The sequence below is a fragment of the Rhinoderma darwinii genome, chromosome 4 (genome assembly GCF_050947455.1).
Source record: "Rhinoderma darwinii isolate aRhiDar2 chromosome 4, aRhiDar2.hap1, whole genome shotgun sequence".
NCBI lineage: Eukaryota > Metazoa > Chordata > Amphibia > Anura > Rhinodermatidae > Rhinoderma > Rhinoderma darwinii.
Window position 1 is genome coordinate 256,112,477 of NC_134690.1, and position 22,847 is coordinate 256,135,323.

General features: G+C 42.0%; 1 protein-coding gene across 1 annotated transcript in view; it reads right to left on the reverse strand.

Annotated features, from left to right (window-relative positions):
• Positions 1 to 5,986: 5,986 nt before the first annotated feature.
• LOC142760519 (uncharacterized) overlaps positions 5,987 to 22,847 on the reverse strand; it is a 77,657-nt gene continuing 60,796 nt past the window's right edge. The window contains exon 3 of the mRNA XM_075863718.1: positions 5,987 to 6,171. Coding sequence (XP_075719833.1) covers positions 5,987 to 6,171 — 185 coding nt within the window. The remainder of the gene's footprint in view (positions 6,172 to 22,847) is intronic.

A 22,847-nucleotide genomic window follows, 5' to 3' on the forward strand; every position in this document is an offset into this window, starting at 1 on the left:
TACATCACTAGCATCCCATTAGGAAGTGCTCACCCCCTCAACAGACAAACTGACATATAAAAATGCATTTTCCAAAGGCATACAGAGGAATGGAAAATCCAAAAACACAATTTATAAACCCAATTTCTGCCTGCACTACATGTAATATACATCTACAGCTGCCTAATGAGTGATTGCGATATTTTGTAACAATAGGTACTCTTTAATAGCTACACGTACTTATACTTCTTGTATGTGGATGAGATATCAGGAGACACAACTATTCCAATGTTAGGTATAGCCTGAGGTTTATCTTGCCTATGGTTATCTGTGAATATTTATAAGGGGCCATGACATTTACTTAATGGTTCTCTTGTCTTCTTCATGAAAAAAAAAAAGGTTAATGCTTGGAAAGATAATTTATGTACTTAAGTTTATGCAGCTTAACATCTTGTTTATCTTCAAATATGCCAATGGTCACAGCATAGACAGCATATTATATCAGAGAAGCAAGCTCCTGTATTCAACAGCAAATCCATATAGTAAAAAAAACTCTGTAATTGCGGACTGTAATATGGTCCGCAATTACGGACCCATTCAGTTCTATTGGCCATGGACACCTTTCTGTATCGCTATAGATAGGTGTCCGTGCCGTAGAACTGTGTCGGGAATTATAGGGCATGGGGTATGTCCTATTTTTCGTATTTTACGGGCCATGCTCCCATACTTTGTATGGGAGAATGGCCCAATAATGTGGGCTGCGACCTGCGGCCGGTCGTGCCCGCAATCCCAGGCCGTGATTTCGGGCACGGCCTTGTGCATGAGGCCTAATACTGTAAATAGAAGACAGTGAGGATGGGAGTAAGGAGATGCTTCTTCTCTCTATCTGTGGGATTACAGCCTACGAGATGGGAGGGGGAACAGAAGTGGGGGGGACATCTAATTGGCTCAGAGTTCTCAGTACATCACTAGCATCCCATTAGGAAGTGCTCACCCCCTCAACAGACAAACTGACATATAAAAATGCATTTTCCAAAGGCATACAGAGGAATGGAAAATCCAAAAACACAATTTATAAACCCAATTTCTGCCTGCACTACATGTAATATACATCTACAGCTGCCTAATGAGTGATTGCGATATTTTGTAACAATAGGTACTCTTTAATAGCTACACGTACTTATACTTCTTGTATGTGGATGAAATATCAGGAGACACAACTATTCCAATGTTAGGTATAGCCTGAGGTTTATCTTGCCTATGGTTATCTGTGAATATTTATAAGGGGCCATGACATTTACTTAATGGTTCTCTTGTCTTCTTCATGAAAAAAAAAAAGGTTAATGCTTGGAAAGATAATTTATGTACTTAAGTTTATGCAGCTTAACATCTTGTTTATCTTCAAATATGCCAATGGTCACAGCATAGACAGCATATTATATCAGAGAAGCAAGCTCCTGTATTCAACAGCAAATCCATATAGTAAAAAAAACTCTGTAATTGCGGACTGTAATATGGTGCGCAATTACGGACCCATTCAGTTCTATTGGCCATGGACACCTTTATGTATCGCTATAGATAGGTGTCCGTGCCGTAGAACTGTGTCGGGAATTATAGGGCATGGGGTATGTCCTATTTTTCGTATTTTACGGGCCATGCTCCCATACTTTGTATGGGAGAATGGCCCAAAAATGTGGGCTGCGACCTGCGGCCGGTCGTGCCCGCAATCCCAGGCCGTGATTTCGGGCACGGCCTTGTGCATGAGGCCTAATACTGTAAATAGAAGACAGTGAGGATGGGAGTAAGGAGATGCTTCTTCTCTCTATCTGTGGGATTACAGCCTACGAGATGGGAGGGGGAACAGAAGTGGGGGGGACATCTAATTGGCTCAGAGTTCTCAGTACATCACTAGCATCTCATTAGGAAGTGCTCACCCCCTCAACAGACAAACTGACATATAAAAATGCATTTTCCAAAGGCATACAGAGGAATGGAAAATCCAAAAACACAATTTATAAACCCAATTTCTGCCTGCACTACATGTAATATACATCTACAGCTGCCTAATGAGTGATTGCGATATTTTGTAACAATAGGTACTCTTTAATAGCTACACGTACTTATACTTCTTGTATGTGGATGAGATATCAGGAGACACAACTATTCCAATGTTAGGTATAGCCTGAGGTTTATCTTGCCTATGGTTATCTGTGAATATTTATAAGGGGCCATGACATTTACTTAATGGTTCTCTTGTCTTCTTCATGAAAAAAAAAAAGGTTAATGCTTGGAAAGATAATTTATGTACTTAAGTTTATGCAGCTTAACATCTTGTTTATCTTCAAATATGCCAATGGTCACAGCATAGACAGCATATTATATCAGAGAAGCAAGCTCCTGTATTCAACAGCAAATCCATATAGTAAAAAAAACTCTGTAATTGCGGACTGTAATATGGTCCGCAATTACGGACCCATTCAGTTCTATTGGCCATGGACACCTTTCTGTATCGCTATAGATAGGTGTCCGTGCCGTAGAACTGTGTCGGGAATTATAGGGCATGGGGTATGTCCTATTTTTCGTATTTTACGGGCCATGCTCCCATACTTTGTATGGGAGAATGGCCCAATAATGTGGGCTGCGACCTGCGGCCGGTCGTGCCCGCAATCCCAGGCCGTGATTTCGGGCACGGCCTTGTGCATGAGGCCTAATACTGTAAATAGAAGACAGTGAGGATGGGAGTAAGGAGATGCTTCTTCTCTCTATCTGTGGGATTACAGCCTACGAGATGGGAGGGGGAACAGAAGTGGGGGGGACATCTAATTGGCTCAGAGTTCTCAGTACATCACTAGCATCCCATTAGGAAGTGCTCACCCCCTCAACAGACAAACTGACATATAAAAATGCATTTTCCAAAGGCATACAGAGGAATGGAAAATCCAAAAACACAATTTATAAACCCAATTTCTGCCTGCACTACATGTAATATACATCTACAGCTGCCTAATGAGTGATTGCGATATTTTGTAACAATAGGTACTCTTTAATAGCTACACGTACTTATACTTCTTGTATGTGGATGAAATATCAGGAGACACAACTATTCCAATGTTAGGTATAGCCTGAGGTTTATCTTGCCTATGGTTATCTGTGAATATTTATAAGGGGCCATGACATTTACTTAATGGTTCTCTTGTCTTCTTCATGAAAAAAAAAAAGGTTAATGCTTGGAAAGATAATTTATGTACTTAAGTTTATGCAGCTTAACATCTTGTTTATCTTCAAATATGCCAATGGTCACAGCATAGACAGCATATTATATCAGAGAAGCAAGCTCCTGTATTCAACAGCATTTCTTAAAGCAATATATAAATCCTTGAACAGCCAGTATCTTGCAAATCTAGAATACGAAATTATGGAAAAGATGTAGTTGCTATCTAAACTCCTAGATTGCACTGCACTCGGGTGCAAAAAACAGAACCTTGAATTGGAGAAAAATATATCATCTGCCTTATCGTCTAACCGCACCCGATCAACCTCTCCATCCTTATCCGTCTGAACAGACACCGCCACCCCGGACTCCCGAACTATAGCCCCTTGTCCCCCAGGCCGCGCCCTTAGCAAAGGAAGCACAGGACACGCAGGCCAGGGAGGGGGAGGCAGCTGGGGGATCACAGGACCGCCATCTCCAGATGGGGAATCCACGGCGGTCCAGAAGGGCCAGGCCGCCAGCTAGACTAAGCCCTGATGCGTCTCCCAGGGCCCGGAGCAGTGTTGCGAGCCCCTCTAGGGACCATGGAGGCCGGGGCATTGTGCCCTCTCATCCTGGGCGTAGGATCCGGTCTGGCAGGAATCCCGTTTCCCAGCCGGACCCAGCGGTGTCAGGGGTCCGGTCCCCGTGAGGCGGAGGATGCCCTCAGGCCCCAGTACGACATTTTAGCCCAGATCTGTGGCAGGCCGACCTGGTGATGCTCCACTCGGCATGATGCCCATTCCAGTGAGGAAACCGCCAGGATCTCCCGAGGGCCACAGTCAGTGGTCGTGCGGGGCAACGGCGGTGGGCACGCCCTGCTGGCTCATCGGTGGATGGACGAAGGCCTGGGAGAGCTTCGTCAACAGCCATTTTTCCAGCTTGGGCAGAGGGCGGTGGGAGCAGCCCTCCAGGTTTGGCTTTTGGATGCGGAACACAGGTGGAGGAAGATCCTGGTGATGATGAGGTTCCAGGGAGGTCAACTGAATGATCCTGTTCCCCTGGCTGGTGGGATCACAGCTCCTGTGCAGCCCGGAGAGTCTTACTCATTTCCTTACTCTATTCCCGCTATTTTTAGGTCTTTTAGGGCTGGTTGGGGTGTCCCGGGGGGGGGGGGTAGTTAGGCAATCTGTTGCTGGCAGTGTGGGTCAGGGGGAGGACAATAGTTTCCGTGATTTGTTGGGTAGTGTGCGGGAATTGTTGTTGCGGTGCGAGAATGTCGGGTTGCTGGGGAGTCCGTTGCAGGTTTCTGTGTGGGCAGGTGCCACAGGAATGTTGCTAAGGTCTGTGGGGGACGGCTCTTGCAGGCTAGCATTACCCGGTTTGGAAAGGCCACTGTTTTTGGCCTTTCCTAGCCTAATAATACCAGTCTGCAGCCACCCCACTACCTGACCATCACTACAGAGGGTTGGGCACTGGATCATACCGGCTCTTCCCGGCACCCCTGTTGGTGGTGGGTATTGGGTTATTAATAGGGGTTAGTGCTAGCCTTTTCACCAGCTAACATTAAGCCCCGCCTTCATAATGGACACTGTCAATCAGACAGCGGCCATTACTAAGACAGTAGTAATATACTTAAAAAAACACACACACAAAATATTTTATTGAAATAAAACCCTCTTCACACAACCCTCGTTAACCATTTTAATAAAAATAAAGACAACGCCATAATCGAAGTCGTTTTTGAATTCGACATAGTCCAACAACCAAACCTGTAAAAAAAAAAACACACAAAAAAAAAGCAATTATTATACTTTCCTTTCCTGGGAAACTCCTGACATCACTGCCCATATATGGATAGTGACGCCAGGAGCAGTGCTGGAGTCCAAGAGCAGAGCAACCCCAGAGCAGACACCCCCTCCCCAACACAGACCATACCTCCCCCTCTCCAACACATACCAGACCCCCCCTCCCCAACACAGACACCAGAGCAGACCCCAAAACACAAACCCCAGAGCAGACCCACACAACACAAACCCTCCTCCCCAACAGACCCCAGAGCAGACCCCCCTCCCCAACAACGTCCCTGGAGCAGACTCCTCTTCATCTCAGACCAGATCCCCCCCTTCCCAACCCGAACCCCGGAGCAGACTCCCCCCTCCCCAACACAGACCCCAGAGCAGACTCCACAGGCCCCCCTCCACAACACAGACCAGACTCTCGAGCAGATCCCTCTCCGAGTCAGACCAGGCCTGCTCCACCCAACACAAACCCCAGAGCAGACCGCCCAACATAGAACCCCCCTCCTCAAAACAGACCAGACCCTCGAGAAGACCCCCTCCCGAACACAAACTCCAAGCAGATCCCCCTCTAACTTATACCCAAGACTAACCATTCACAGCATATCCCCTGCCATCCACTTGCTCTCTGCACGCTCTGGAAAAAGTATTAAAGCGGTCACGTGAGCGCAGAGACATGTGATCGCGTGACGTCAGAACCTACACCGATATTAGCAATAATAATATCGGCGATACGGCGGCGCTCCTGCATGCTGATTCTTTGGTAGAGGCTACCTGACTGTTACTGATTTTCAGCTACCCGCCCACTTGCATTCACGGACGGGCAGCTACACAGCAATGCTAAAGGAGGGGGCTCCTTTAGGGATGAGGGCCCTGGGCAATTGCCCAGTTTGCCCCCCTAATGCCGGCCATGGGCAGGAAGTACTAGTCGGTTTCTTGGGGAATTAAAAAAATCGCTTCCCAGCAAATTTATCGGTAATGATGCCATTAACTACCCCTGTCTTAGTACAGATTTCAGTTAATTTTGATATGTCAGTGTAGGATCTTTAGACAATGTCTCATACACACCCTCCTCATTCAACTGACGCATAGATTCTGAAACATAATAATCTTTCATCAGTAAAATCATGTTCCCTCCCTTGTCTGCTGGTTTAACCACAATATCTTTGTGGTTACTTAGCCATTTAAGGGCTTTTGAACCACCTTGGGATAAATTGGAGTCAGACTTTGTGAAAATCAGGGCCCAAACATCCCTCAATACATGTAGTGAAAAGATCTCCAATGGTGAACCAGCAGGCAAGGTTGGGGAACAAGTGGATGGATCGCCACCCACAAATTTCTAAACTGAACATGTCTATTGTGTCACTCGTTCCAATTGGGTTTAAACAGGATATTAAAATTAAAAACAGGAGCAAAAATAGTAAAAGAGATAAAAGATGTCATGGCTGTAGAGTATGTGGACACACTAGGCCACTCCGCCGTAGTGGAGAAGCAGCTGGACAAAGAACAGTCATTAACAGTCTCACGGATATGAGTACCTGGGTAGATGATCAGGCAGATACTCGGCATAGCAGACACGTGGTAAAGACAACACTTATCACAGATAATGCTTGGCGTAGCAGGCAACTGTAGACGTGGCAGATGACACCAGACGTGGCAGATGAGACACACACGACTCCAATAATAGGCTTAGGCTCAGGAACAAACACAGCAACAGGATACAGGATATGGGAAGCAGGATTCGGGAACTCTGTGAGAAGGATACAACTAAGGGACCATTTGCATAGACGAACACAGGAATACAAACAACGCTCAGGGAAGGAGAGAAAGGACAGAGCCCTTTTTAAAATCCAGGGTGTCACGTGTTTGGTTGAGAAACTTTAGACAGGTGTGTGTGTGAGGGCGTTTAGGCCCGGGAGTGAGTGCGCGTGCGCATCCTACTGGAGTCGGAAGCGTGTACTGCGTGTGTCGGCGTCTCTGAGGAGGGAGACGCCGGCATGAAGACAAAGTACTGCGGTCACGGCTGCCGGTAAGTGGGACATGCTGGTGGTAAGCGACCGCAGGCATAACAAAAGATTTATCTTCTCATTCTGTCATGGCCCTACAGGAAACATTCTAAGCTTGGCAATTAGGAAAAATTGGTATATGATTGAAAATGATCCTCTTCTTTCTGAAGTCGCGGCAAGACAACCTATTATCTCATTTAGAAGGTGCACAAATTTGAGATACATTCTTGTGAAAGGGGGCTTCACACAAAATCCTCCCAAGACAACATGGCTCAGTGAAGTTATCTCCAGAGGGAATTATAGGTGTGGATATTGTACGTTTTGTAACCAGATTATACGTTCAAGGTACCTAAGATTAGGGGAATTGATGGTGCCTGTAAACAGTATTATAACTTGTAGATCCAAACTTATGATATATGTCGTTATGTGTTGCTGCGGCCCTTTCTACATCGGGAAGACTATTCGCCCCATATATAAGAGATTTGGGGAACACATAAGATCGATTGTCACGAGAGAAGGTTCTCCACATCTCATTGAACATATTCTGACTTATCATGATGGTAATCCTAAAACAATGTCTTTTGCGGGCCTTAAAAGAATCAGACAAAGTTCCTCTGGAGGGAACAAACATAATAAGCGACTCCAGGCAGAAGCAGAATTGATATTGCGAGCAGAGGCTCTTGATCCATTGGGCCTGAATGACTGCAATGATTTGAGTTAATTTCTAATCTAAATATATATAGCACTATAGAGACGTAGTAATATATTACATGTGATATGTCACCATACAGGGTAATTATAGACCGTAACATTAATAGTACATGTCCTGTGATAGTCTGTTTCAGACTCTCAGGATGTGTTACTCTATTTAGAAAGTGAAGGACTAGCGGTGGACTTTAGGACCGCTCGGTCTTATACATATACAATATGTATATGTTTGTTTCAAGCATAGTATCCAGTCATTGTAATGATGTTTTGAATGCAAAATTTTAAATTTGCTGTGCCTAGTACAGACCACACGCAACGATTTAATTGTTTTTTTAAATAATTTTTATACCTTTTGTACGTTGTATTAAAGTTTTCTTATGTGTATATAACGAGGTGTAGTCTGTGATAACGCCAAGGCATTGACGAAGTGTGGTTACACGCGAAACCGCCGTAGACATCCATGCTGCCCTAATTTGTTTTTGCCTGAATAATATACAAATAACCTGACTGGATGGTGAGTGCCATGGATTTTCTCTACCTACATTATCAAATCAGTAATAAGTTTACTAACACTAGCAAATAACAGCTTGTGGAGTTAATATTTGTAATATGAGTTATGAGTCAGGAAGCAAGTTAACAGCATCTATGTATTCAAGACAAGCACGTTTTTGTATGGGAAATGTGTTATCTTTATGTCGAGCAGACAATGTGACCTCAATATTCTGAATCATGTCTGTTCATTAATTTTCATAAAGATATTCCTCAGACTCCATATTGTCATCATTCCATATTAACTAGTCATTCGATCAAAGTGATTAACATTTTATTGAGTTGCTTAGTTACTTTATTACTCAATTGCTGTTTTATCATTGGGATACATTTATACAATCTTTATTTGTACTAAAAACCAGATGTAATCCAGATGCATTAGCAATCTTATTACATAAATGATTCAAACTAAACTCCAAATCCCCCACAATTGCATTATACTTTATTAATCATTAGAATAGGATATTAAAGGTTGGAGAACATTAAAGGTGAAGAGAACTTCATTTTCATTTCAAATAATGCTTTATGGTTCAGAGACGTTCATGGACTTGAGAATCTATTGGCACAGTGTTGATTTTAGATGCTGAAAAAATTGTTAATTAGCCGCACTGTAAATTATCATAAGAGATTATGACATCAGTAAGGCACCAATGTCACAGCAGTTAATAACCTTTATAATAATATTTAAGGATCTCAAGTACAGGATAGAATTATTGCATTTTTTTAATTAAAGAAACAAAATTAACCTTAATCAGTCAAATATGCCAAAAATTAAAATCACAATAAATTAGACTTTTAAAGCAAAAACATTTTTGAAATAGATAAAAATGTATTCATTAAACTGTTTTATATTGCATTATATTATATTGTGTTTCAGTATATTTTCTATAAAATGATAAAATTTTATACTATAAATTATTATATAACTTTATATTATGCCATAGCACATGAAATCATATATGTCATGTCACATCATATCATGCTAAATAATATTATACAGACCTCCAAGAATTCCTGATTCAGCTTTAGGGCATGGCCAGACGTGGCGGAATTGCTGCGGAATTCCGCTGCGGACAGTCCGCAGTGGAATTCTTCAGCGGCCGTTTTTTACATTTGTTTCAATACATTTTTAGGCAAGTTAGTTCAGACGTTGCGGAAAACTCCGCTGCGGACCATAGGCTGCAATTCGGAATTTTCCCTCCACAGCATGCATTGTCTGTTGCGGAGAAGAAGCGGAATTTCACTGCGTATTTCAGCCTTTGCAATGCAAAAACTGAAATCTGTGGCAAGTCCGCTGTCTTTTCTGCAACGTCTGAATTACCTGTCAAGTATGCAAATGTTGGTGCAGATTCGATGCGTAATTGCCCCAAAACTGCACCAACATTTACAGCAGAAAAACTCCGCCACCTTTGGCCGTGCCCTTACAGTCCTGAATATAAAGTTTTTCCCCGCAGGCATGGTACTGCATACACCTGCCACACAGTGCCAATCTCTAACACAGGAAGTTACATGTGATCAGTTGGATGCACGTGTATAACTTCCTGTTGATAAAAGTAGAGAGAGCAGCTTGTGAGTGTAGAGGAGGTAAATGTATTAAAATTAGTGCCTACTTTAAACATTGGGCAGATATCACACAGTAGCCATATTAAAAGTTTGATACACTTATACGTAGCCTAATTGTTTTCTCCTTATAGTTATTCCTAGTTTGCTCCAACCCTATTTTGCGCATGGTACTTCTATTTTGTTTTCCTGGGTGGTGACCATTTCATATGGACATTTTATAAATACTCCAAACAATTGTCTATTTGGTTATATGAATACAATTTAATTTGCCATGGTTGTATGTATTGCTACTCCCATAAATTTAACCAGTCTGTTTGATCCAACGTTGTACTTTACTACTTGACTACTAAACATATTGCAAGGTATAATTTCTTACATCATTTGGTCTCATCATGCTATACATCCAATTTATAAAGTTTATTCTTATTTTGTAAGTCTGTTCTTCAAAAACCTATATATAAAATCTCAAATACAATTTTCCATTAAAACTAATGTGCAGAAGATTACAAATTAAAATAAAATATTGTGTATTATTTCAAGAAAAAACCTGCTGCATAAGGAATAATACTATTTATGATGAACCTCATAAATCATTACTACTGTGTAGCATAGACATAAAATATATTGAATTCTGAAGTCTGACAGCTCTCAAATCCATTAAAATAATTGTGACATCCTTGATCAGCGCCCGCCTAACAACAATTTCTCTAATGAGTGATGCCCGGGAAAAGACATGGAAGATCCAATACAAAGGTCAATATTTCATAGCACTGAATAAAGTTCAAGAGGGGAAAAGATTTCAGAGAAAGAGATAGTGTAGAACATGGGGTCATGATCTGAAGTGTATAGCAATGGCTATGTAGGAATATTTAGTGTAATAAAAGTGTAATAAAAGTGTGGCATTGAACTGATGCACAAGTGGAAGATATAAATACTAAAGGAAAACTATTTTTGTTAGTGTTTGCTCTTGCAAGAATGAGGGTATGTTCACAAGGCCTATTTACGGACGTAATTCGGGCGTTTTACGCCTGGAATTACGTCCGAAAATACGGCTTGAAAGCGCTGACAAACATCTGCCCATTGAAAGCAATGGGCTGACGTTTGTCTGTTCACACGAGGCGTATATTTACGCGTCGCTGTCAAAAGACGGCGCGTAAATAGACGCCCGTGCCAAAGAAGTGTCCTGTCACTTCTTCAGACGTATATGGAGCCGTTTTCCATGGACTCCATGGAAAACCAGCTCCAGTTACGTCCGTAATGGACGCGGCGTTCAAGCGCCTGCACATGCTGTTACGGCTGAAATGACGGGGCTGTTTTCTCCTTAAAACAGCCCCGTAATTTCGCCCGTTACGGACGCTGCCGTGTGAACATACCCTTACAGTTATTAGATGTTTTATTACTTAAAGGTATTAGGAGTTTTTTTGCAGGCCTGATCAAATCTGCCTTAGAATTTCTTCAGAAATTTTGATGCAGATTTTGACCTGCCTCCGGTATTTTGCACAGCGTTTTTTAACCGCAACCATTGAAGCTAATGCAAAAAACACTCAGAAACAAGCATTGCAGGTCAGAAGAGGAAAACGTGGCAAGAAAGAAAATGCAATTTTTTTCCCTCAAAAGGCTAAAAGCTGCCAGGGGAAAAAAAACGCCTCTGCCTTCCATAGAAATCAATAGGGGGGGGGGGGGGGTGATTTCAGCCATTTTTTTGCCGCTGATTCTGATGCAGTTTTTGTGTCAAAATCAGCGCTAAAAAACCTCAGTGTGAACAGGGCCTAAAACAGTTTTTTTACTTGGGACAAACAGCAACCATTATCAGCAACAACATCAAGATAGAGAATGCAATTGATAACAATGCACATCATCACCATAGAGTACATATAGGATAGAGGAAATACACATGGATTAAAACTAATAGTTACCACAGTGCCATCTACTGTCAATTCAGAAATAGTCCTCCAGCATTAAACTGCAGCTGTTGCAATATTCCAACAACTAGAACGTGGCTTGTGTTTGCTTACACTGTGCAAGTTTACATTAAAAAAGAGCAACATACTGTACATAGATATGATGTTGTACTTATCACAATTCGATGCTAGTTTGCAATGAGCCAGTGAGCTGGGGAAATAAATGAGACAGTAATCATCACTTCCAACTTCCTCATTATAAAGGTTGTGTCATGAGGCCATGTCCAAACACCCCATTAGGGCATATGGACGTCATAATCCTTATTATGGTAAATTCATTCTCCTGCCGAACTTTAATTTAATAATTTAACGCTCAGCAAGAGAATGTATAAATTTACTATAATAAGCATTACCCCATAGATTAAGTGAGCTTGTGATTCTAATGCCACATAGCTCCTCATATAATCTCCTTGGTGATTCAAATAAGCTATACCTTCAGAGAATTGTTTTAGAAGACAACTTTTATAAGGTACTTTCTATGACCTGACTGATATTCATTTATTTATTTGTATTAAAACACTTTTTTTGTTTATTTTAACATTACTAAATAAACGTGGCATTATAGCACACACCTCGTGCCCCCCCCCACCCCTTACCCCTAATAAACAAGATTCATCCAGCGTGTCACACACATTTACCTGTTATTTACGTTTCCTTAATATCAGCATGCTAAAAAAAGGAGACTTAGTAAATTATAATCTTATTACATGATGTTAAAAAAATGTTTGGGACATTTAATCATATAAATATAACTATGTAGATATCGGTGGATTTATTTAGGTTCATAGTAGGTTTTGTGTAGATACTAGATAGTCAATAAAAGTGAATAAAAAGCACTGCTATCTATCTATCTATCTATCTATCTATCTATCTATCTATCTATCTATCTATCTATCTATCTATCTATCTATCTATCTATCTATCTATCTATCTATCTATCTATCTATCTATAACATTAAAACTGCCTGAGTAATATTGTGTAGGTCCCAGTCATGTCACTTAAACAGCTTTGACTTATTGAGTCATGGACTCCACAAGAGTCCTGTGGAATCTGGCACCAAGACGTTAGCAGCAGATCCTTTAAGTCCTGTAAGCAGCAAGGTGGGGCCTACATAGATTGGACTTGTTTCTCCAGCACATCCCATCCGATTGGATTAAGATCTGGGAACATTGGAGGCAAAGTCAACACCTTGAACTCTTTGTCATGTTCTTTAAACCATTCCTGAACAATTTTTACAGTGTGGCGGGTTGCATTATTCTGCCGAAGACGCCACTGGCATTAGGGAATATCGTTACCATGATCTGGTGTACTTGTTCTGCAACAATGTTTAGGTAGGTGGTATGTGTTAAAGTAACATCCACATGAACGCCAGAACCAACATTTCCTAGCAAAATATTACCCACAGCATCACACTGCCTCCCTGCCTTCTTCCCATAGTGCATCCTAGTGCCATCTCTTTCCCATGTATGAAACCAGCCAGCCAGATGATGTAAAAGAAAACATGATTGATCAGACCAGGTTATGTTCTTCCATTGCTCCATGGGTGAGATCTGACCCATGTAGGTGTTTTCGCTGGTGCACAGGGGTCAGCATGGGTACTTTGACTGGTCTGTGGGCTACGCGACCCTATACGCCGCAACCTGTGATGCACTGTGTGTTCTGACATCTTTCTATTTGAGCCAGCATTAACTTTTTCAGCAATCTGTGCTACGCTCTTCTGTGGGATTGGATCAGATGGGCTTGCGTCAATGAGCCTTGGGCGACTATGATATGGTTGCTGATTCACCAGATGTCTTCCTTCTGACCACTTTTAGTGGTACTCACCACTGAATACTGGATACATCCAACAAGACCTGCCATTTTGGAGATGGTCTGACCCTGTAATCCAACCATCACAATTGGTCCCTTGTCAAGGGTGCTTGGATTCTGACGCTTGCCCATTTTTTCAGCTTCCAACACATTAACTTCAGGATTTGACTGTTCACTTGCTGACTAATATACACCACCCATTGACATATATATATATATATATATATATATATATATATATATATATATATATATATATATATATATATAAGTAAGAGATGCTAACTTTTAACATTTGCTTTGACTGTATGATTGAATTCAAGGTTAAAAATCATACATCAAAACAAAAAATAGGGATAAATAGGGATTTTAGTGCTTTTTTGGTAGCATTATTTGGTTTATCAAAAGCCATAAAATTATTTTCTCACTATCAACTTTTCTCATATGTTTGGTAAGGGTTAAGGAATATCTAATATTTTTAGAGTTCTTGATTGCTTGTTTTGATTGTTGGCAGCCTAATAAGGTATGCTTGTCTCAAACATTAAAGGGGTTGTCCGGGCACGGCACGGTTTTTCATACTGGTATATAATCAATTCCAATCCTGCCATTAACTATCTATCTGCTGAATCTTTCATTTCCAACACTGCAATTTTTGTTTTATGGTATATAACTCTGCTTTCCTGTCTTCCTTTATAGTCTAATGTTATCTCTGAAACATTTGTCAAACTATTTGATTCTCATAAAATTTTATTATCCCTGCAGACCAGCTAGTTTGTTTGATCCCTCCAGACCAGCTATCGTTCGTTTTGATGGAACCAATAGCGCAGTCGACTGCGCTATTGATTCCGTCAAAACGATGGAACCCTGTCACAATGGTGACAAACGGAAACTATTAGCTAGGTTTCCGTCATCATTGAGTTCAATGGTGAGGGAAACGGAAGCTAAGGTTTCCATTTGACTTTCCGCTGAGGGGTTAACCCGACGGAAACCTCCGACATAACCCCTGAGCGGAAACGAACGGTGATGTGAACACAGCCTTATGTGGGTTTTATTTAACAAACTTGCATACCTTATTATTATTAGATTCCACATTTTAGCTGTTTTCCTCAAAACAAAAAAATAAACCATGTTCACTGTCTCACTCATTATTGTAGCTGTTGTTTGCTTACAATCCTACCGTCCATTCAGGCCTTTGCTAAATTCTATCCACATCAGTCCCTCTCTCCTTTCCTCGCACATGTACAGCTTCCATGCACTATTCACTTTACTCAATCACATTAAACCATCTCATTCCACTATTCAACACAAAAGTCACTCTTACAAATCACTGAACCATTTGCAGACTCTCTCCATTCTCCTGCTATTAGCTGAAGGGGACATCTCTTCCAACCCTTGTCCTCCCTTTTCTTCTGCTAAGCTCAACCTCTTACCTGCCACACATAGAAACCCTGCCAATCAAGTTCTTAACATTCGTTGTTTGTCTTCAGCTGTCTCTTTTAACTGTGCTCTCTGGAATTCTCGGTCCGTGTGCAACTAACTCATCTATATTCTGAGCTTATTACTTTGTAACTCTCTCCAGCTCCTAGCTCCTACAGAAACATGCCACACCTTTCTGACACTACTACCCCTGCTGCTCAATCTGATGGTGGTCTCCACTTCTCTCATGCCCCCAGACCTGCGAACAGGCAGGGTGGAGGAGAGGGCATACTACATTCTCCACGCTGCACTTTTAAGGTCACTTCCCCGGTACCCTCACTCACATTTCCCTCCTTTGAAGTCTACACCCTCAAACTCTTTCCCCCATTCTCCCTTCGAGTGGCTGTTGTCTACCGCCCCGGGCTCACCCTACCAATTCCTTGATCATTTTGCTGTCTGGTTTCACAATTCTCATCCTCTAAAACACCCACTATCATCATGGGTGACTTTAACCTCCCCATTAATAACCCAGTCTCCCCATCTGCCTCCCAGTTTATATCTTTAACCTCGTCCCTAGGTCTGTCACAACTTACTAACTCTCCTACACATGAAGACGGGCATTCACTTGACCTGTCCTTCTTCCGACTCTGCTCAGTATCTGACTTTATTAACTCTCCTCTCCCGCTCTCTGACTACAGCCTCCACTCCTTTTCTATCAAAGATTTCCCTGCCTTCTCAGGACATGCCTACCTATCAGACATTCAGAAATATAAATGCTATAAACACTCAGCAACTCATAGACTGTCTACAGTCCACATTGTCCCCTATTTGTTCCCTCTCCTGTCCCAATCTGGCCGGCAAACATTACAATAACACTCTCAAAAATGCTTTGAATGAAGCAGCCCCCCTACACTTCAAACCACCCGAGACAGACGACATCCCTGGCACACAACCCAAACCCACTTTCTTCAGAGGTGCCCGAGATGTGTAGAACGTCTGTGGAGAAAACATTTGTCCTCCATTATAAATTTATGCTCAAAACTTTCAACTCTGCCCTTCACCGTGCCAAACAAGTCTATTTCAACTCTCTCACCTGCACACTATCTAATAATCCAAGATGACTCCTTGATACATTTCATTCCCTCCTTAGTCCTTAAGTGCAGACATAAATCACAGATCTCAGTGTGGAAGACCTGGCCACTTATTTTAAAGTTAAAATTGACATCATCCGGCATGATATTATCTCCCAGTCCCCTAGTGACACGAATCCCCTTCCCTCCCGCACTCCCTCTTCACTTTCAGCATTTGACCTAATAACAGAAGAAGACGTTTTTAGGCTCCTATCTTCTTCCCTTCCTACTACCTGCCCTAGTGATCCTATTATATCACACCTCGTCCAGTCCCTCTTCCCAGCTGTCACTATTCACCTGACTCAAATATTTAACCTCTCTCTTTCTTCTGGAATCTTCCCCTCCTCCTTTAAACATGCTGTTATAACCCCATTACTGAAAAAACCCAAAGCTTGACCCGTCCATTGCTGCTAACTACCAACCGGTCTTTAACATCCCATTCATCTCTAAACTCCTGGAACGCTTTGTCTAGTCTCGCCTTATATGTTATCTCCATGCTAACTCTATTCTTGACCCCTTACAATCTGGTTTCCATACTTTACACTCCACAGAAACTGCCCTTACTAAAGTCTCAAACTAAATCAAAAAGCAAATACTCCCTACTGATTGTTATGGATCTCTCTGCAGCCATTGACACTGTAGACCACCATGAACTCATAGAACTTAATGGTAGTTACGAAAACAGCGTAGCTCGCATGCTACGCTGCTTCTGCAACTGCCATTCACTACTATTGGAGTTACGGAAACAGCGTAGCTCAGCGAGTTACGCTTTTTACGTAACTCACGACCATATAACCTTTTTCATGGTCGGAATTCACCTCATTCAGCCGCAACACACAGCGGCTGAATGGGGTTTTGGGGGCCCTGTTCAGGAGATAGGTGCAAGTCCCAGTGGTGGGACCCGGATCTATCTGACATTTATGACATATCCTGTGGATATGTCATAAAGGTCTCTCGTGGGGAAAACCCCTTTAACATGTTCTACTCTATGGGCCTTAAGGACACTGCTCTCTCTTGATTTTCTTACTATCTCTCTTACCCCTCATTTAGTGTGTAATTTGCTGGTTCTACTTCTTCTTCTCTTCCCCTTGCTATCGGGGTTCCTCAGGGATCAGTCCAGGGTCCACTACTCTTTTCCCTCCACACAGCCCCTATTGGACAAACCACTAGTAGGTTTGGCTTCCAGTACCATCTCTACGCTGATGACACCCAATTATATGCCTCTTCCCATGACATCACCCCTGCTCTAATACAAAACACCAGTGATTGTCTGTCCACTGTCTCTAACATCATGTCCTCTCTCTATCAAAAACGGAATCTTTCTAAAACTGAGCTCCTGGTGTTCCCACCATCTACTAATCCACCTAAACCTGATGTCTCCATCTCAGTGTGGGGCACTACCATAACTCCTAGGCAGCACAGATTGGATTTGGATTATTTTTTACTTGAATCTTTCCTTTACTTCACACATTCAATCACTTTCACACTACTGTCACTTTCACCTCAAAAACAACTTCTGACCAACCGCTACACCAATGCCTCTACTGGGTGCCAGTCACTGCACTGGTTGCCCATTTCCTTCAGAATTAAATTCAAACTTATTACTCTCATCCACAAATCTCTCCACAGTGCTGCACCTTCTTACATCTCCTCCCTCATCTCTGTTTACTACCATACCCGTGCTCTACGTTCTGCCAACGAACTTAGATTAAAATCCTCCATAATCTCAACCTCCAACTCCCGTCTCCATGATTGTTCTCGTGCTGCACTAGTTCTCTGGAATGCGCTACCCCAGACAATCAGATTAATTCCCAATACCCACAGTTTTAAATGTGTCCTAAAACACATCTTTTTAGACAAGCCTTTAAAGGTTTTTTTTTCCACCACAGACATTTATGACATAACCATAGGATGCTTTTTTTGAGGATAACCACAGGATATGTCATAAATGTCAGATTGAAGCGGGTCCCACCTCCGCACCTATCTCTAGAACGAGGCCCCCTAAACCCCTTTTTGCTGTTCTGTGTTGTGGCTGAAGCAGGAGATTTCCGACCATAAAGAATAAATCAGTGTAGCTCGCTAAGCTACCCTGTTTTCTTAAGTAACATAGAACTGAATGGTAGTTACAGAAACAGCGTAGCTCCAATGCTACGCTGCTTCCGTAACTGCTATTCACTACTTATGGAAAAGGTGTTTTCGTGACTCCTGACCGTATAGTCAGGAAGTGGCCGGGCGGCTGCGGGAGCAGAAAAATGTAGAACGGGGTTCAGGGGGCCCCGTTCTAGAGATTGGTGTGGGTCTCAGAGGGACCCACATCTATCTGACATTTATGACATATTCTGTGGACATGTCATAAATGTCCCTGATGGGAAAACTCCTTTAACATTCCCTAATCTGATTCCTTTTCCTGGCCCCCATTTTACATTAGTCATTAGAACTTGACTCCATATGTATAAAAGATGGCTGGACCACTGTACAAGCACCTTTTTACATTTTGTGTCTCCCCTATTTCCTCATAGATTGTAAGATCTTGTGAGCAGGGTTCCCACTCCTCTTGTATCTACTCATAGATTGTAAGCTCTTGTGGGCAGGGTCCTCACTCCTCTTGTATCTCTTACTATTTCCTCATAGATTGTAAGCTCTTGTGAGCAGGGTCCTCACTCCTCTTGTATCTCTTACTATTTCCTCATAGATTGTAAGCTCTTGTGAGCAGGGTCCTCACTCCTCTTGTATCTCTTACTATTTCCTCATAGATTGTAAGCTCTTGTGAGCAGGGTCCTCACTCCTCTTGTATCTCTTACTATTTCCTCATAGATTGTAAGCTCTTGTGAGCAGGGTCCTCACTCCTCTTGTATCTCTTACTATTTCCTCATAGATTGTAAGCTCTTGTGAGCTGGGTCCTCACTCCTCTTGTATCTCTTACTATTTCCTCATAGATTGTAAGCTCTTGTGAGCAGGGTCCTCACTCCTCTTGTATTTCTTACTATTTCCTCATAGATTGTAAGCTCTTGTGAGCAGGGTCCTCACTCCTCTTGTATCTCTTACTATTTCCTCATAGATTGTAAGCTCTTGTGAGCAGGGTCCTCACTCCTCTTGTATCTCTTACTATTTCCTCATAGATTGTAAGCTCTTGTGAGCAGGGTCCTCACTCCTCTTGAATCTCTTACAATTTCCTCATAGATTGTAAGCTCTTGTGAGCAGGGTCCTCACTCCTCTAGTATCTCCTCATAGATTGTAAGCTCTTGTGAGCAGGGTCCTCACTCCTCTTGTATCTCTTACTATTTCCTCATAGATTGTAAGCTCTTGTGAGCAGGGTCCTCACTCCTCTTGTATCTCTTACTATTTCCTCATAGATTGTAAGCTCTTGTGAGCAGGGTCCTCACTCCTCTTGTATCTCTTACTATTTCCTCATAGATTGTAAGCTCTTGTGAGCAGGGTCCTCACTCCTCTTGTATTTCTTACTATTTCCTCATAGATTGTAAGCTCTTGTGAGCAGGGTCCTCACTCCTCTTGTATCTCTTACTATTTCCTCATAGATTGTAAGCTCTTGTGAGCAGGGTCCTCACTCCTCTTGTATCTCTTACTATTTCCTCATAGATTGTAAGCTCTTGTGAGCAGTGTCCTCACTCCTCTTGTATCTCTTACAATTTCCTCATAGATTGTAAGCTCTTGTGAGCAGGGTCCTCACTCCTCTAGTATCTCCTCATAGATTGTAAGCTCTTGTGAGCAGGGTCCTCACTCCTCTTGTATCTCTTACTATTTCCTCATAGATTGTAAGCTCTTGTGAGCAGGGTCCTCACTCCTCTTGTATCTCTTACTATTTCCTCATAGATTGTAAGCTCTTGTGAGCAGGGTCCTCACTCCTCTTGTATCTCTTACTATTTCCTCATAGATTGTAAGCTCTTGTGAGCAGGGTCCTCACTCCTCTTGTATCTCTTACTATTTCCTCATAGATTGTAAGCTCTTGTGAGCAGTGTCCTCACTCCTCTTGTATCTCTTACAATTTCCTCATAGATTGTAAGCTCTTCTGAGCAGGGTCCTCACTCCTCTAGTATCTCCTCATAGATTGTAAACTCTTGTGAGCAGGGTCCTCACTCCTCTTGTATCTCTTACTATTTCCTCATAGATTGTAAGCTCTTGTGAGCAGGGTCCTCACTCCTCTTGTATCTCTTACTATTTCCTCATAGATTGTAAGCTCTTGTGAGCAGGGTCCTCACTCCTCTTGTATCTTACTATTTCCTCATAGATTGTAAGCTCTTGTGAGCAGGGTCCTCACTCCTCTTGTATCTCTTACTATTTCCTCATAGATTGTAAGCTCTTGTGAGCAGGGTCCTCACTCCTCTTGTATCTTACTATTTCTTCATAGATTGTAAGCTCTTGTGAGCAGGGTCCTCACTCCTCTTGTATCTCCTCATAGATTGTAAGCTCTTGTGAGCAGAGTCCACACTCCTCTTGTATCTCTTACTATTTCCTCATAGATTGTAAGCTCTTGTGAGCAGGGTCCTCACTCCTCTTGTATCTCATACAATTTCCTCATAGATTATAAGATCTTGTGGGAAGGGACCTCACTCCTCTTGTATCTCCTCCTATTTCCTCATAGATTGTAAGCTCTTGTGAGCAGGGTCCTCACTCCTCTTCTATCTCTTACTATTTCCTCAGATTGTAAACTCTTGTGAGCAGGGTCCTCACTCCTCTTGTATCTCTTACTATTTCCTCATAGATTGTAAGCTCTTGTGAGCAGGGCCCTCACTCCTCTTGTATCTCTTACTATTTCCTCATAGATTGTAAGCTCTTGTGAGCAGGGTCCTCACTCCTCTTGTATCTCATACAATTTCCTCATAGATTATAAGATCTTGTGGGAAGGGACCTCACTCCTCTTGTATCTCTGCCTATTTCCTCATAGATTGTAAGCTCTTGTGAGCAGGGTCCTCACTCCTCTTGTATTTCTTACTATTTCCTCATAGATTGTAAGCTCTTGTGAGCAGGGTCCTCACTCCTCTTGTATCTCTTACTATTTCCTCATAGATTGTAAGCTCTTGTGAGCAGGGTCCTCACTCCTCTTGTATCTCTTACTATTTCCTCATAGATTGTAAGCTCTTGTGAGCAGGGTTCTCACTCCTCTTGTATCTCTTACTATTTCCTCATAGATTGTAAGCTCTTGTGAGCAGGGTCCTCACTCCTCTTGTATCTCTTACTATTTCCTCATAGATTGTAAGCTCTTGTGAGCAGGGTCCTCACTCCTCTTGTATCTCTTACTATTTCCTCATAGATTGTAAGCTCTTGTGAGCAGGGTCCTCACTCCTCTTGTATCTCTTACTATTTCCTCATAGATTGTAAGCTCTTGTGAGCAGGGTTCTCACTCCTCTTGTATCTCTTACTATTTCCTCATAGATTGTAAGCTCTTGCGAGCAGAGTCCTCTCTCCTCTTGTTTGAATTGTAAATTCATTTTGTCAGTATGTAATGTCTGATATTGTCTGTACATGCTTCCTCTGAATTGTAAAGTGCTGCGGAATATGTTGGCACTATAAAAATAAAGATTTTTATTATTATTATTATTATTATTATTATTATAATTATAATAGATGACCTGTCCACAGATGGTCGGGTACTGGATCATACACGGCTCTTCACAGTACCCCTGGTAATGGGGAAATGCTGCGCTATTGTTTCCGGTATTTTCTCCAGAATCTAACAGAGCCTCCTACGCAAATGGGAATTAGGCATACATAGGAGCCAATGGGTAACAGATGCCACTGTATGGCATCCATATTACAGGTGTACATTTAACGTATACCTCAGGGACCTCCCGACATCACTGTCCATATAGAGATGTGAGGAGCAGTGCTGGAGTCCCCGGGCAGAGTACTAGCTGATGCTCTGCCTGGGGACTTCAGCGCATGGGAATATCCGGACGCCAGGACCTGCCACAGCACCGGAATCCCTGGGCAGAGCGCAGATAGATGCTCTACCCCGGCACTCCACTACCCCTCCCATGTGAGTGACTTGACTGCCGGTCAGTCAGGTCACAGCTAATTTTTTTATTTTTAAATCGTTCCTGCAGCCACCTTCCTCTCTACTGGACGCCCTAGGCACTGCACCCCCATTACCTACTGGCAGATATGGGCCTGGATACAAACACTGATGTTAAATACTAACCAAAATATGCCCGTTGTGGTATCTAAAAAATAAACATAATTTATGGCACAAAGAAAAAATATTTTAAATTTATCATTGTCTAGACAAGTTTTCATTCCATGGAAAAGTAACTAACTTTTAATTTGATTTATTTAAAATTCTATAATAACTTGTCTAATGATTAATATTTATAGTTATGTCCAAATTAGGGTACAGGAAGGATCAGTTTTTCACAGCTGACAACGTGTTTTAGAACCTTAGTTATTATCTGCACTTCGCCCATGCCCTATTGCTCAGCATAATTGGGTGACTGGAATATCCATTTTTCTTAAAAGTTTGGAAAGACTTTTTAAGCTATCATTAAAAAGTTATACATTAAATCTATTTCTGTAGCTTACTGAACATTTAAAGTGAATCACTTAATATTTTGCTTGTAATAAACATATCTTTGCACATCTTTATAACACTCAATACAGACTAGTTACTAATTTTTAATTAAAGGGAACTTGTCAACAGATTCATACTACCCTATGAAATACAGATAGGCTCCCTCAATTAGTGAAATATAGTTATTTGTAATGAGACAGCCTATTAGAATTT